The sequence below is a fragment of the Diabrotica undecimpunctata genome, chromosome 10 (genome assembly GCF_040954645.1).
Source record: "Diabrotica undecimpunctata isolate CICGRU chromosome 10, icDiaUnde3, whole genome shotgun sequence".
In the NCBI taxonomy this organism is placed as follows: Eukaryota; Metazoa; Arthropoda; class Insecta; order Coleoptera; family Chrysomelidae; genus Diabrotica; species Diabrotica undecimpunctata.
Genome location: NC_092812.1, coordinates 44578954 through 44594373, shown reverse-complemented (window position 1 = coordinate 44594373; position 15420 = coordinate 44578954). Strand labels below are relative to the sequence as shown.

Below are 15420 nucleotides of genomic sequence, written 5' to 3'. Positions count from 1 at the left end.
CTCGTGTTAATTAATACAGAGGTACATTGTCCCAGTGGATTTCTAGTGGACTAGAAACGTTTACATTTTCACCACTACTGTAAATTCCAGCACCCGACCCTTCTGCGGTTTTAGACCCGTCTGTGTATCAGGTATAATCTTGTATTCTGGATCATGTTTTTAATCTGCCTCATCAATCTCTTGGGTATGTACTGATCTAACCTTTACCTTACTCAGGTTTTTTCACAGTCTACAATATCCCATTTTATCCTCCCCGCATGTCTTTGTGCATTGCTTGATTTAAGGTTGACACTCTTTTGCTGCCATCATACTACTGACGCATATGTTATTGTTGGTTTTACCACTATCTTATAAATCGAATATAACATGTCTGGTATTAAACCTCACATTTTTCGATGAGTGCGTCTGACTACCATTAAAGAAGTCAGTGCTCTTTTGGTTATTCGTTCTATCTGTTGATTCCAATTAGGCGAGGAGTCTAGTATTACCCCAAGGTATATATATATATATATATATATATATATATATATATATATATATATATATATATATATATATATATAAATCCCTATAAATATCTCATTCTGGTAAATTTTACGATTGTGAACTTCTGGAGACTTATATTAAGCCATACATTCGCTGTGATGACTAACGTTATGCATATCACACATCTCTTCAGTATGCAGTTTATCCACCTACAGCTTGTCTATTCCTTACAGCTAAAAAGCTTGTGATTGTTTCGTAGAAGATGTTGTTGAATGCTACTTTTATATCGATAAATGCATCCAGCATAACCTTTTGCTTTTCCAGAATATAATTAACTCTCTGTGAGAGATAATGCTCTGTCCTTTCCTTAGAGAATCCTACTCTATACGCTTATTGTTCCTGATATATCAGATTTTCAAACACTAATTACCCCATCTCTAATATATGTATCGAGCAGTTTTTCTAGAGTCTTCGGTACAAATGATATCAGATTTATCGGTCTCGAGGACTTACTTTTTCTGTCCAGTTTTGACAGGATTAGGTATAAAAATCACCTTTATGAGCCTCCGTGCTCTTGGTATATACCTAGTCCTAAGCAAGCCTGTATTGTCATATATAATTTGTACAAAAGATCATTATACTTATGTACAAGTATTGGATAAATTTCGTCCGGACGCAGTAGTTTATTTGGTATATGAATGGTAATTGCCCATTATTTTCATTTAGCTCTACCTCTATATATACATATATACCTCTATATCTACCTCTACCTATATAATTTGTATATATTTGATATAAGTATAGACATTTATTTTTGTTTTGTTTATAGGTATCTGAAGGTGAATCAGCAACCTTCGTAGCTGAGACAGAAGACGAACCATTACAGATAAACTGGTTGAAAGATGGAAAAGCCATAAAAGAAAGCAGCGCCAAATACAACTTCACCGCTGACGGAAAACGCTACACATTACAAATCTTGTCTTGTAATTCCAACGATATTGGACAATACCAAGCTAAAGCAATTGGAAAGAAGGGAGAAACATTCGCGGCCTTTTCACTCAACGTAGTACCACCTAGTGAAGTCTAGAAATACTTTGACCGCGCTATCAAAACGCTGACTAACGAACGACTTGCTCCAAAATTGTATTGACGTACTAGTATGTGTAAAATTATATATTTTTAATTAAGTGTTTTATATGAATCTTTGGTTGTTAATTACTCCGTTTTGTACATTAATTACCATCGGCATCCTCTACTTATAACATCCACCCTTTTGGTAAAGACTATACAAATGAGTAATTACCAACAACTTATTGACATCAAGCGACTTTTTCATTGTTTATTTTCGATAGAAGGAGCAGAATTATCGATTTTTTTATTTTACTGGTATGATATGAGAACATTTATTTTATTTAGTGTGAAAGAGCTTAGGCCATTTTTCATCAAACCATCTTTATTAATTATTTAAGTCTCATAAAAACGAACATGTTGCTTTTGCAATGCCCAATCAAAATTGTACCATATTATGTTAACAAGAAAAAATAAATATTATTTTTTAAAAACGTTTATTTTACTAAATCATTAATCTGTAAATAAATGTGTGACGAGAAGATTGACAAGGTCAAACAGCAAAAGTCTGAGTCTTCAGGAAATCAATTCAAATATACACATGTCATGTAAATGTACCTTTTAAAAATGCTGCTAACAGAGTCACTATATAGGCAGAAAAAGAAGAAAAAAGGTAGAAGAATGGCTTAAAACGATTGTCTAAATCAACTCATGTATATATTTATAGAAAAGAATTCAAAGGTATATAAAAATGGCGAAAGAAATGTTTTCCTGTACTAATTGGCACTAAAACAAAATCATTTTTGATGAAGAGTCATTAAAAATGGTAGCGGTGGTATTGAAATTATACTGTCTATGTGGATTCTACGGACGATCTAGAAGTCACAAAATAAAAAGTAGATCATTGTATACAAAATGGAGATGTTACACCATCACACAAGACAACGCCCTAAATTTAGTCGAATCAAATTAATATTTAACGGATGTTCCGACAGACTTCTTCTTTAGGTGCTCTGTTCGTATTTAGACGGCCGTCATCATGTTTACAATTTCCCAGAATCTTTCCACATCTCTGCTTTCGTAATTCACAAATTTTGTGTGCTTCTGCTTTCGTACACAAGAAATATTGTAGAATTCGTAAAAATGTCTTGGTTCGTTAGGTTGTGGCTCTACAAACTAATCAAAAAGTCACTGCATATGTTGGGTCTGTTTTTCTTTATGAACAACGACTTCAACTAATCACGGGGTTTTATTTCTTAATTGTAAATTCTATTAAAAGAAGCAGTTAAATAGATAATGCTTTGCTCATCCGAAAACTTAATTTGATCTGGTCCAGATGCCTGATTATTTTTGCCTTGCTGTATTGCCTTTCCGACTTCTGATTTTTAAAATACTGCGATCCGTGCCTATTTTAGTTTTACAAATAGTATGTGTATTTGTAGCAGAGTAGCATCGTCAAAATGGTCGCTGATGTATATCTCTACTTCTCACTTCTCACCTTCTAGTGAAGAAGTGAGAGGAACTTAAGGTTAAAAAAGTACAAGCCTCTTAGGTATACATTTCAAATATCTTTTCATTCTAAACGGTCCAAGATTTGACCCTGTCTTCTAATATAAAACTGAGAGATTAATCTAAGAGATGCTTATAAACCACGTCGACCTACAGGAAAACAATGATAGTCCACTTATTTTACTTGTATATCAACAAACTATAGACAGGTCAGGTAATAACAATACAACAGGTCTTAACAACATTCCAGGAACAGTTTAAAACGACTCTTACCAAACGTCACCTATAATGACGAAAATTGTCAACACCTCCCTCAAATTCTGCCTCTTTCTAAATCCTTGGAAAGTAGCCAACACCTGTTACAACAGTGACTTCCTAAACTTAAGACCGATCAATAGATTTACTCTATATTCTGAGCATACCATGTACCTAGTCCAATAATCCTTACTAAATTGCTGGCATCTGCCAACAACGAAATACCTGATGAGTATATTGATTTACTGAAGGAAAATCCATTTTTTACCATCGTAGGGTAAATAGCTTACTCGAACAGTCAGTGATCCGTTTTCTGTAGTTTCAGGATCACATTGTACAATTATACGTATTTATATGGAGGTGACAACCACAGCTGCCCTAACGTGTACCACACAAAAAATTTCATAAACTAAAAATAACAAGAAGAACAAGAGAAAAACCCGTTATCAGTGAGTAACTGAACACACCGCCTTTTATAATATTTGCCACAATTGCAGAAGAACCGTGAGGAACGACAATTCCAAACTGCGGCCCATAAACCCCGGTACCATTGTACTTTTACACTCTGTATTACAAAACAATGCTGTATTTTAATCAGTCCAATGAACCTCCACGATTTTCCTTACTAGATTTCCTAGAAGAATCAGATACAACATGGAAGAATAACATTGAAAAAGGCCAATTTTGTTTATGGGTGTTTGGTATTTATGACAAATATCGATATAAAATTACTATAATTAAAACAGTCTTCTCGATTTATTCCTTAAGGTCCTCTTATTCGTCTTCTGATTGTGTTAGGTCTATCACTGAATTACATGTAGCACCTTCGAAAATAGTAGAAGAATCCGTATCGGCCTCACCGGCTTTAAGGTTCACAGGCTGTTTAAGGTAGGAATGGTGAACTGTAATGTAGACAATTCCTGACAGTAAAGCTACGGTAGCAAATGTTTGGAAAGCTTGACGAATTCCAATGGCTTTTATAAGATGTCCTCCAATTATGATCCCTAAACACTTGCCTGAAATAAAAGACAAATGTTTAGTCAATTGCAAATATAATTTATGTTTATTAGTAGTATTATGTACCTATGTGAGCCACTCACTTAAAATATTTCTAAAGAGTAAGGTACATTTTAGAATTTTCATCAAACTGTAATAAGATATTATCAAACTGGTTTCATAAAAGAAAACATATAGCTCCGAAGGCTCAGGTCAAAAAATCAACAGATGGTTGCCGGGTGTCAGCGCGCTCGAAGACAACAATACGAATATAGTATTTTTAGGAAATAAAAATACATATATAGAGGGTTTTATACACGAGAATATTTTTGATTTAAGAGCGTAGGCGCAAAATTTCGGGCAAATGTTTTTTAAATGTATTCATTTTTTTCGAATCCTGAAAAAACTAATAAGTATTTTTGAAAAATTAAAACGCAGAATGAAAGACCACATTATTACTGAGGGCCAAAAGTCCCCGAAAACTTCTATAATGTTTATTTTAATAAGTTACAGGGGTGAAAAAAAAAAGAGAAAATTTAGTGTGATTTTTAATTTCAAATATCTCATTCAAAAAAACTTTTTGTTTATTCTAAGGGACTTTCGGCCCTCGGTAATAATGTAATTTTTCAGTCTGTGTTTAAATTTTCCAAAAATATTTGTTAGTTTTCTCAGGATTCCAAAAAAATGTTAAAAAGCATTGACCCGAAATTTTGCGCCTACGCTCTTAAACGAAACAAAGAAATTACTAAAATGCTCAAACTAAAAATTGTTGGAATCATAATTAGACCGATAATTAGGAAAATCTTAAAATTACAACAGAACAAGACTTCAAAATTGCAAAAACATGGTTGCAAATAAACAAACTTAAATTAAATTATGAAAAAACTAAATAGGTACTCATCTACTTTTTGCTATATACAAAAGTTGTCTGCCAATTTTTAATTCGTTAAATATAAATAAAAAAGATCAAATATATGGATCGAAGTACATAAAATATTTAGGAGTTTTAAATGGGAATTACAAATAAAAAATATTAAAACTTTATTTGTTGTATATCTCAATATTTAGTGACATTTTTGTGACTTAGGAGAAAACTGTAAATTTATTAAGATTAGATATTGACAAAAGTTAAATATTTCATTACATACAATATACTTAGAATATACTAATACTCTTATAGTTGTAAGTAATAAAGTATTATTTATAAATACAGAAAAAGTTCTTTGTTTAAAATATGTTCTGTTAAAAATTTGTAGTGCCAAAGTGTGGATAGAAGCTTGCAGACGAGAAGATTTGTTATTCAAAATGGATTCACTTTATAATAATTATAGGATTTGTGAACTGCATTTTGAAGATAATGTTATTGTAAAAGGAAATAGAAGAAAAACATTGGCGCATGACGTAGTACCTTCAATGATCTTTGTTATTTATATTTAACGAATTAAAAATTGGCAGACAACTTTTGTATATAGCAAAAAGTAGATGACTACCTATTTAGTTTTTCCATAATTTAATGTAAGTTTGTTTATTTGCAACCATGTTTTTGCAATTTTGAAGTCTTGTTCTGTTGTAATTTTAAGATTTTTAGTAATTTCTTTGTTTCGCTTAAGAGAGTAGGCGCAAAATTTCGGGCCAATGCTTTTTAAATACAATCATTTTTTTCGAATCCTGAGAAAACTAACAAATATTTTTGAAAAATTTAAACAGAATGAAAGATTACATTATTACCGAGGGCCGAAAGTCCCTTAGAATAAACAAAAAGTTTTTTTGAATGAGATATTTGAAATTAAAAATCACACTAAATTTTCTCTTTTTTTTTCACCCCTGTAACTTATTAAAATAAACATTATAGAAGTTTTCAGGGACTTTCGGCCCTCAGTAATAATGTAGTCTTTCATTCTGCGTTTAAATTTTTCAAAAATACTTATTAGTTTTTTCAGGATTCGAAAAAAATGAATGCATTTAAAAAACATTGGCCCGAAATTTTGCGCCTACGCTCTTAAGAATTTATATTGTGTGATATGCCCACTGACTATTAATTTTCTGGTTGTTAGCTGTCATTTGGCAGCTTGGCCACGTAACTTCAAAGGACTGTCGCTCTGCACTGGCCTTGTGGCCTTATTTGGCGTCACTACCTTAGACGAAATGGATGGAGCAAAACCAGATCTTAGAAGCAACAGAGCAGCTAGTGAAAACGGTGTCATCCCTAAACTATTGAAGCTGGTGAGATAATGAACTACAGAAAGAGTTAAAAATAATATTTAATAAACGTCTTGCGACAGTAAAATTCCAAATAATTGTAACAACGCGATTATCATGCTATCAAGACATAAAAAAGGAAATAAAATTGAGCTAAACAACTAAAGACCAACAAGTTTTCTATGTCATATACATATATAATAACGTATAAAATTATGTTAAAAATAATTATTCAATCATTAAATCAAAAGTTTATTAAATGACCACATATTTATTTTTAAACAAATCAGCGCAATTGGGTGGTAACTACTTGGCCAATTGTTTTCCAATTCTACCTAGAATGATTTCTATTCGTCAATGCCGATCAATAATATCGTAGAATGTAATTCATCGCAACTTTATGGTTCAATGAATATTTTGATGGCTGGACTTATTTATACTACAGGTAAATAAGCAAAAGTTAATCGGTTTGGCATTTCAATAGGCAGGTATTTGACGACTTTTTCTGTACGTTTTCTGTAGAAATTTCTGATGGCTTTTTTAATTATAAACAATTTAGTGCAAAAAAATGATTTTTTCGAATTTTCACTGATCAATAAAAGGTATTTATTTATACTTTTTTTATTTACATAAAGTACCTCGACAACTATGGCCATCGGTACAGGAACACTAATATTAAATATATATTAAATAATGAAGCTTCTGAAACTGATTTCTTGTGACATGTCTAATTTAAATATATTTATATGAAACTACATAAAAGATTGGCGTAGATCTAATACCTAATATCAACGGTCTAGTGCACAGATGTTGTAAATGCATTTTTAGTAAAATTTAGTTAAATACACTAACATATAATTTCAGACATGAATTTTCTTATGCACACAAGTTGAAAGTAAAATATTTAAATTTGTTGACACCAGCGTCATCTTCCAAAAGTGGCAAGTACTTTTACACTACAGAATTCTACTCCACATGTTGTAAGAGCACTTAACACTTGTGTGAGCTGAATTAAATAGCGTTAATGAAATTACCACGTTTGTGTCCAGTAAAAACTAAGCTTAGTTTTGCTTTAATTCGGGTACAATCAGGTCGTTTTCAAGGGGTAAACAATTGGTGAACCTAGTATTATCCGGAAATATAAACACTAATATCGGTAAGTTTCCTTTTATTTTAGAAATAGCTTCCGAATTTTTGACCCCGGGCGATTAAGTTTGAAATTTTTATTATGCATACTATTTTTGTACCAATAAAATCATTTTTTCTAGCAGAAATAATACAAACAATTGAACCTAAACCTTTAGATGTTACTGTTCCAAGTGAAAAACATAGCGAACTCTCGGAAGGAAATAGACAGCTCTTGTTTTCTGTTGAAGGTAAAGGTTAGCAATTAATTTAATGTGATCCATATATTAGTAACACCTATCTTTTTAGAAACATCTGAACAAAAAAGTAGTGAAGTTGCTATTCCAGAATCCTCTGTTTTTGAAGAGGTTGTATAGTATGAAGAATTGAGTGAACCTTATCCAGAATCGTCAACTTCTTACAATCCTTTTGTATATGGTAATGATTCTTCGACTGAGTCTGATAACGAAATGCTTGAAAATATCGCGGAGTAAACAAAAAAGAACAAAAATAAGAAAAAAAGGAAACGAAAAGCGAACAGAATCAATTGGCACCGATCCGTTGTTAAGAAATTAAGATTAAGTGAGAAAAAGTATATTAATCGAAGTGGAAAAGAAGTACCGGATAAAAAACCTAAGAATGTGGATTGCGGCAAATGCAAATCCACAGAGAAAACCACAGAGAATGTTTAAAATTTTTCTGTGGTACTACATTTGCGATTTCGCATAGAGTAGTCGAAAACTGTGCAAATGGTAGGAGTGCAAACGGGCTTTATATCGAACGTGATAAGAGAATTGCTGTCCAACCACCAAATGTCACTGCTTCGGACAGCATACAATTAGTGAAGAAACTCATTGATTTGTTCCCAAGAATAGAATCATATTATTGTAGGCGTGATTCACAGAAGCAGTACCTATCACCTGACTTCAATATTTCTAAAACGTATAGATTGTACAAGTACGATTTTTGTATGCAAAAGAATGTGCAAGCTGTATCACTTTTTGTTTACCAAAAAACATTTCACGAATATGATCCGAGATTGGATTTTTACAAACCTAAGAAAGATCAATGTTCGCAATGCAATTCATACAATATCGCCAAAGACAAAGGACCTCTACAAGAAGATTACAACAATCACAAGTAACGCGAAAAAGATGTTCTGTAAATGAAAGCGGATGATAAACAAAGATCACGCGCAGACGAAGGCAAAACTTTTAGGACAATATCTTTTGATTTGCAAGCGATTTTGCCTATTCCTCACGCAGGTGACAATCAAATTTATTATAAACACAAATTAAATGTTTATAATTTCACCATTTATGGTGAATGTTTATACATCCAATTCTGATGGGCACTGTTTTGTTTGGGATGAAACACATGAAAATACAGGCAGTGTTGAAATTAGCAGTTGCTTATTGAACTATCTAATGAACTTACCGGAAACTGTGACACACGTGGCATCATTCTCTGATACATGCGGTGGTCAAAATCGAAATAAATTTGTGACCGCAGTCATGTTATATGCTGTTAATAAAATCGATAATTTAAAGATTATTGACCTAAAATTTATGAAGACTGGACACTCATATAAAGGCAGACTCGATGCACTCCACGATAGAGAGGGCCAAACGTCATAAGAAAATTTACTCTACACGTGAATGGTGTTTATTAATTTCGACGGCCAGGCTAAAACCTAGGGAATATTATGTCACTAATATGAAATTTACTGATTTTTTCGATTTGCAAAAATTCGTTGAGGATAGTGTATTTAACACAACACTAAATATAAATAAAGAAAAAGTTAACTGGCTCAGAATCAAGTGGCTTCGTTTCCAGAAGGAAACTCCTAAAGTTCATTCGTTTACCAAATTCCAATCAGTAAACATGAGCACGTGTTGATATTCGCCGTCTCATTCGTCAAGAGGCTATTAAATATAATTTACTACCTTAAGCGAGACAGATTCTCATGTTACAGATCCCGACTTGCCAGTATTTTAAATTCAAATTGTATCGTGTTGTTTTTTAAGTTAATATATTGTGTTATATTTATGTTATAGTTATTGTTAAGTTATTTACTGGTCGTGTTATTTTTTAGAATTTAGTTTAATTGTGATATAATGATTAAATTTCAAGAAATTCTTACACTAACAGTTTCAAAAGTAAATATTTTTAAAAATCATATCATACATAGGTCGTACATCAGTACGACCCTGTTTGGCCTACACGTGGTTCTATTGACGATTGGGAATTTGTAAAATGAATAGGGTTTAACATTAGACAAGTATAACCTTACGGAAGAAAGCTTTTTTGAAATCGATATTTTAAACAAACGCAAGCAGGAATGAAAAAAGAAATGGGAATCGGTTATTTTAAACTAGACTATAAAAATGTTATAAAAGAACTTCCACAAACGAATGAACCCATGGTGCTAAATGCAAGTGACCTTGAAAATAGCGATTAATGTTAGAGAATACTTTATTAATTGTCTCATTTTAAATTTTGTTTATTAATTTACATAAAAGTATAAAATAATTGGTACCTGTCGTTTTTTTAGCAAATACATAATTGTGTTACGCCAAATGTGGTAAGTACAATTAAAAAAAAATTTATTGCACCAAATGTGGTAAGTACATGTATTTCACTAAATAATCAAATATCACATCATCTAGGTATTCTTGTCGACAGCAATCTTAAATGGTCCTTGCATACTGACTCCTTAAGGAAGAAACTAGCCTCGGCTTGCTTTGCAATAAGATCTGTTTCGAAGGAACTAGTTTTATCTTCTGTCAAAATGACATATTTCTCATTGTTCGAGTCCCATCTTCGATATGGGCTTCCATTTTGGGATTCTAGTACAGCGGCCCAATTTGATTCTATTTTTAAGTTGAAAAAAAGAGCAATTCGTTATCTATTTGGTCTCAAACAAACAACTCATTGCAAGACCTACTTCAAAAATCACGGAATTTTGACGCTTCCCCCTTTATTTATTTTGGAAACGGTTTGTTTGATTCGCAAGCATCTAAACATTTTTCCCGATAGACCTGATCATGGCTACTCCATTAGAAATTCGGATTGTAACGTTTATTTACCGATCCCGTCCACTCAGCTAGTAAAGAATTCTATTCTATATAGTGCAAAAAAACTTTATAATCACCTTCCAAGAGAAATTAAATCCGCAACATCTTTCATTAAGTTTCGTAAGATGACAAAAATCTATCTCACTGAAAGACCATATTATTCAGTTGACGAGTTTCTTAATGTATAACAAAGAAACAAAATTAGTATTGTTTATAATTACATTTGGGTGTCTCAAGCAGTGGCTACAATTTGTCTCATTTGTTGTTGTCTGTACAAATTATGTAAGTTATACAATAATTTTACTAATTTAAAATTGTATTGTTCTGTTTTTTATTATATTTGTTTTAGTTCCAAAACAGATCCCACCTTCTTTGGTTACTGCACCCTTCACTGTCCCCGCTGCCAGATATCTCTCAATAATGGCATCCTTATCAAATATGGAATCCCTTTTTACCATGACACCATTCCTCCGCACATTATCCTGAATGATGAAGACTTCCTGACAGTGGACATCCACCTCGATAACAACACCACACTTACACTACGCTCTTATTACAAACACCCGCTCTATTACAATTTGGCGACACGGTAACCAACTGTGCCGGCATTCTCCTACCAGACCTGCTCCTTGACCTTCTTTTAGATCGTATGAATAACCGTGAGCTGACGTTTTTGGGTCCCATGGGCATGTCATCCATCGATCATGTCGTATGTACTTACGATTTAATCGATGTATTAGGTGACGAGTGCATAATGGGCCACTCAATCACTTCGGATCACATTCCTTCTTTAGTAAAAGAACGGATGCTAAATCCTTTACCCCTCAATCCTCCCTTTACAATAGGAGACTACAAACACGCCGACTGGAACCGCTTCAAAGATCATCTGTCAGCTAATATTCCTCAGTTAGGTAATTTAAATTATCCTGATCATATCGATCATGGTATCACGGTTATTAATGAACTGATAAATCAAGAAATTGAGATATCAGTCCCTAATAGGGTCATTAACCCTGCAAAATCACCACTTCCTCCCCATAAAATTGATAAAATAAAACAAAAGATATGACTCATCCGTCAGTTTCAACGTACCCGCAACCCCTTTGTCAAAACAGAATATAACCGCCTGTTCGCGCTAATCAAATTACAGGTTAATAATATGCATGCCAGATAATGGCGAGTAGCCACCTCTAGTCTTGATTATCGTAAGGGCGGTGCTTTCTTGTGGTTAATAATAAAATTATCAACTCTAATTAACAGAATGCCGACGCCTTCAAAATTTATTTCAAAATACACTTATCACCCCCAACGACCACAGAGAGTCTCTCTCGGTAAGACCCGAGAGAGACATAGAAAGACGATTCGCCACCCCCTTCGATTCACAGGAACCTCATGAACATCCGATCATGTCACCTGTGGATCAACAAACATTCGAATATTTCTGCCGAATCGGCAGTTCAAGTTCACCAGGACCTGACAACATTGCCAGGTACTGCGTGAAGCACCTTCCGCCGAGCACCACACTCTACCTGACGAATATTGTCAATGCCACTCTCAGACTCGGCTACTTTTTATCACCCACAAGGTGGAAGGTAGGAAACACAAGCATGCTCCAGAAAAAGGGCAAACCCAGGATCAATCTAAACTCTTATAGGCCGATTTCACTACTAAATGTCTTGGCTAAGGTCTTCGAGAGGACCTTAAGGAGAGACTCGAAGACTTTACCACAAAGCACAATATTATCCCTACTATTTCAATTCGGCTTTAGAGAAGGTCACTCCACCATATCGGCATTGACAGAAATCGTCACACACATTACTCAAAGTCTAAACTACAGTAAACTATCATTAGGCATTTTTCTCGATGTTCAAAAAGCCTTCGACCAAGTCTGGCATGCTGAACTGGTCAAGAAACTACTGAACATAGACCTGCCATTTCCATTCGTTAGACTTATCCATTCTTATGTCACTCAACCTAAAATCACGGTAAACGTTCGAGGTCATTTCTCAGACTCATTTACTCCTACAGCAGGAGTTCCACAAGGTTCCGTGATGGCACCACTACTCTACACTATATGCAACAGTGACTTCCCAACCCACGAAATACAAACACCCTCACTTTATTCTACGCAGATGACACTGCTCTCGTAACAACATCTCGAGATGCAAATGCTCTATGTAGGTTTGCTTAAAATCACCTTGACCACGATAGATTGTGCGGCAGATGGAGATTAACACCTAACCCATATAAAACTTAATTAATTCTCTTCAGACATCTTAATCTCAGCGGATACACCCCACACAACTTAGCCGAAAGAATCGACCTCAGACTTTGTGGCGACCGACTCCAACTCTGTAACCAGATAGAGTACCTCGGTGTGGTGTGGTGTGAAACACTAAACTGGAGGGCTGATCTGGCTGCAACTCGTAACAGGGTGAGGAGAAGAGTCGGTTTACTCAGTGCCCTCTGTGGTAAATTCGGACGGACACATTCACGTTCACTTATACACACATACATCAACTGCTGGGATTGGAACGGGGAATACTGAGTAGAGTAAACTACAAACACCCCGACTACCTCTCCGCAAACATACTCATCAACTATCGAACATCCAGCCCATCAATGAGATTCTCTCCTCTCTGAGCATGAATTATACAATCAAAACCACCCGTGGCCAAAACTTCAGAGCCCAAAATATCATTAAAACTGCCTGCTCATCCTTTGGCAATGTATTCATCAGATCTCCCAAACGCAAACTCTCCTTTCGACCCACTAAATTGCTGACCTTAGCAACGAACTCCCTGATGAATACATAAATATCCTGGAGGAAACTCCACTTTTTTACCGCCACAACAGATAAATAGCTCACTTCGAGCTCTGCTACGGACAGGGAGGGATCGGTTGTCTGTGTTTTCCTGATCCCATTTCACAAGTATACCTGTCTGTAGTGAGGACATAGCCACAGCTGCCCTCTCCGCGATTCACATCATTTTATACAGTTATTAATTAAATTCATTCATAATTCATAACTATATATTTTTTACTAATAATTTCTGAAAATTATTCTTTTAGCTTAAACTTTTTCGCATCTGACCACCATGTGTACCACCTCCTCCACAGGACTACATCCACTGACGCGAACCACTAGTGAGACATAACCCAGCGACCCAATGACGGCCTTCAAAATAAAACAAACTACGTTCTGAAGAGGTGTCACATCTAAAACAGGACAACAAAATCAACCAAAAGAAAAGACAACCAACCGAAAGAACAACAAGACAACAATGCAATCGGAAGACACGCTAGTTCTTAATCTTGATTAAGCAAGACCTATTTTGGCTGAGTAGCTCCGAGACTTCGAGACTTCGTCAACGAAGAAAAGTTACATACTTAGAAATTTGCTGAAGATAAATATAAAGTCTCACGACTTTGAAATTATCTCGCAAATAAAAAATGAAGGAATTCGGCACTTTTAAGCTATCTTTTGTTGGAAATAGTCTGGAAACAGACTTAGAATTATTATTATTATAGAACAGAATTATTTCGAAAAAATAACCGAACAGCTCGAAGAGAGCAAGCACTTTGCCATTCAGACAGATATTGTTTGAAATAAATACAAATCTAATTTATTTAGAATTATTTCGCAACTTGTCGAACTGCCGCTGGGCTTCGCTAGGTCACCGAGGATAAAGCCCGAGTAGACTTAGAATTATTCCTCGAATTGGTGAACAAGCTGAAGTAGCACTTTGCCGTTAAACCATTCGTTCGAAATAAATAAAGGTTCGAAGGGACTTAGAATTATTTCGCGAAAGGTAACGATCCGAAGTAAGCTCTTTGCTGTTGAAACGTGATTGTCGAAATAAGTAAAAGTCTAGAAAGGACTTGGAATTATTTCGCAATTCGTGAACAGTCAAAGATTCAACGCTCGACGGTATTCCTATGCATTGAGGAAAATAGTCTTAATTGCATATCAAGACCTGAGGAACCGACATCTCTGTTGGTTGGTGTCTTCTGAGCATGGAGTACTAATAAACCCTTTCATGTAAGATATATATTTAAATATAAGAAATTTCGAACTGCTAAAGTACTCTGCATTGCCAGTAGCACCCCGGTGAACCTCTCGTTGGTGTTAATCGAAATCTTTTTCAAACAATATTATTTCTCAAACAATAAGAAGATGGAATGGAAGAGTCTTCATTCATCATTTCAGGCCGCGGCTGGTAATTATCCAGTAACTCCAGATACCATGGGGGATGATCCAACCGTACGACACTATCTTAGTTATAAATGCCGTACAAAAATGTTTGGCCAAAAAAACTTACCCACATGAGTGGTAAGTTTATCTTATCTGTGACTCACGTGTACCGATAAGAATTGACGGCATAGTTTCTAAAGTTGTTATTACATTATTGTAGTATTGTTTTATATGTGATTCATGCTGGGTCATTTGACCCATTAAAAATCTCCCATGGACTTATAGACTATATTTGGAAGAAGTTCTTATTGCACTTCACAAATCACTGTAAACTTCTTTAATATATCACTTTTAATTAGAATATTTAAATTTATACTTTTTCTATTGAAAAAACGATGAGCTGTGGAGCTCGAATTAAGTCGACTTTCATGGCTGACATTCAGGATCGGACCAATAATCACAATGTTTCTTGCAAGAGTATATTAAGAAATATATGCAAAAAAATATATG

At 34.4% G+C, this 15420-nt stretch overlaps 2 protein-coding genes across 17 annotated transcripts in view; one reads left to right on the top strand and one right to left on the bottom strand.

Annotated features, from left to right (window-relative positions):
- The window catches only part of bt (projectin protein bent), a 105983-nt gene extending 103935 nt beyond the window's left edge, over positions 1 to 2048 (top strand). For all 16 annotated transcript variants that reach the window (XM_072545705.1, XM_072545695.1, XM_072545702.1 and 13 more), the window contains one exon: positions 1316 to 2048. In XM_072545705.1, the coding sequence (XP_072401806.1) occupies positions 1316 to 1573 (258 nt within the window). In that variant the 3' untranslated portion in view covers positions 1574 to 2048. The remainder of the gene's footprint in view (positions 1 to 1315) is intronic.
- LOC140451819 (uncharacterized) overlaps positions 2035 to 15420 on the bottom strand; it is a 42671-nt gene continuing 29285 nt past the window's right edge. Inside the window, exon 7 of the mRNA XM_072545706.1 lies at positions 2035 to 4334. Within this exon, the coding sequence (XP_072401807.1) occupies positions 4093 to 4334 (242 nt within the window). The 3' untranslated portion in view covers positions 2035 to 4092. The remainder of the gene's footprint in view (positions 4335 to 15420) is intronic.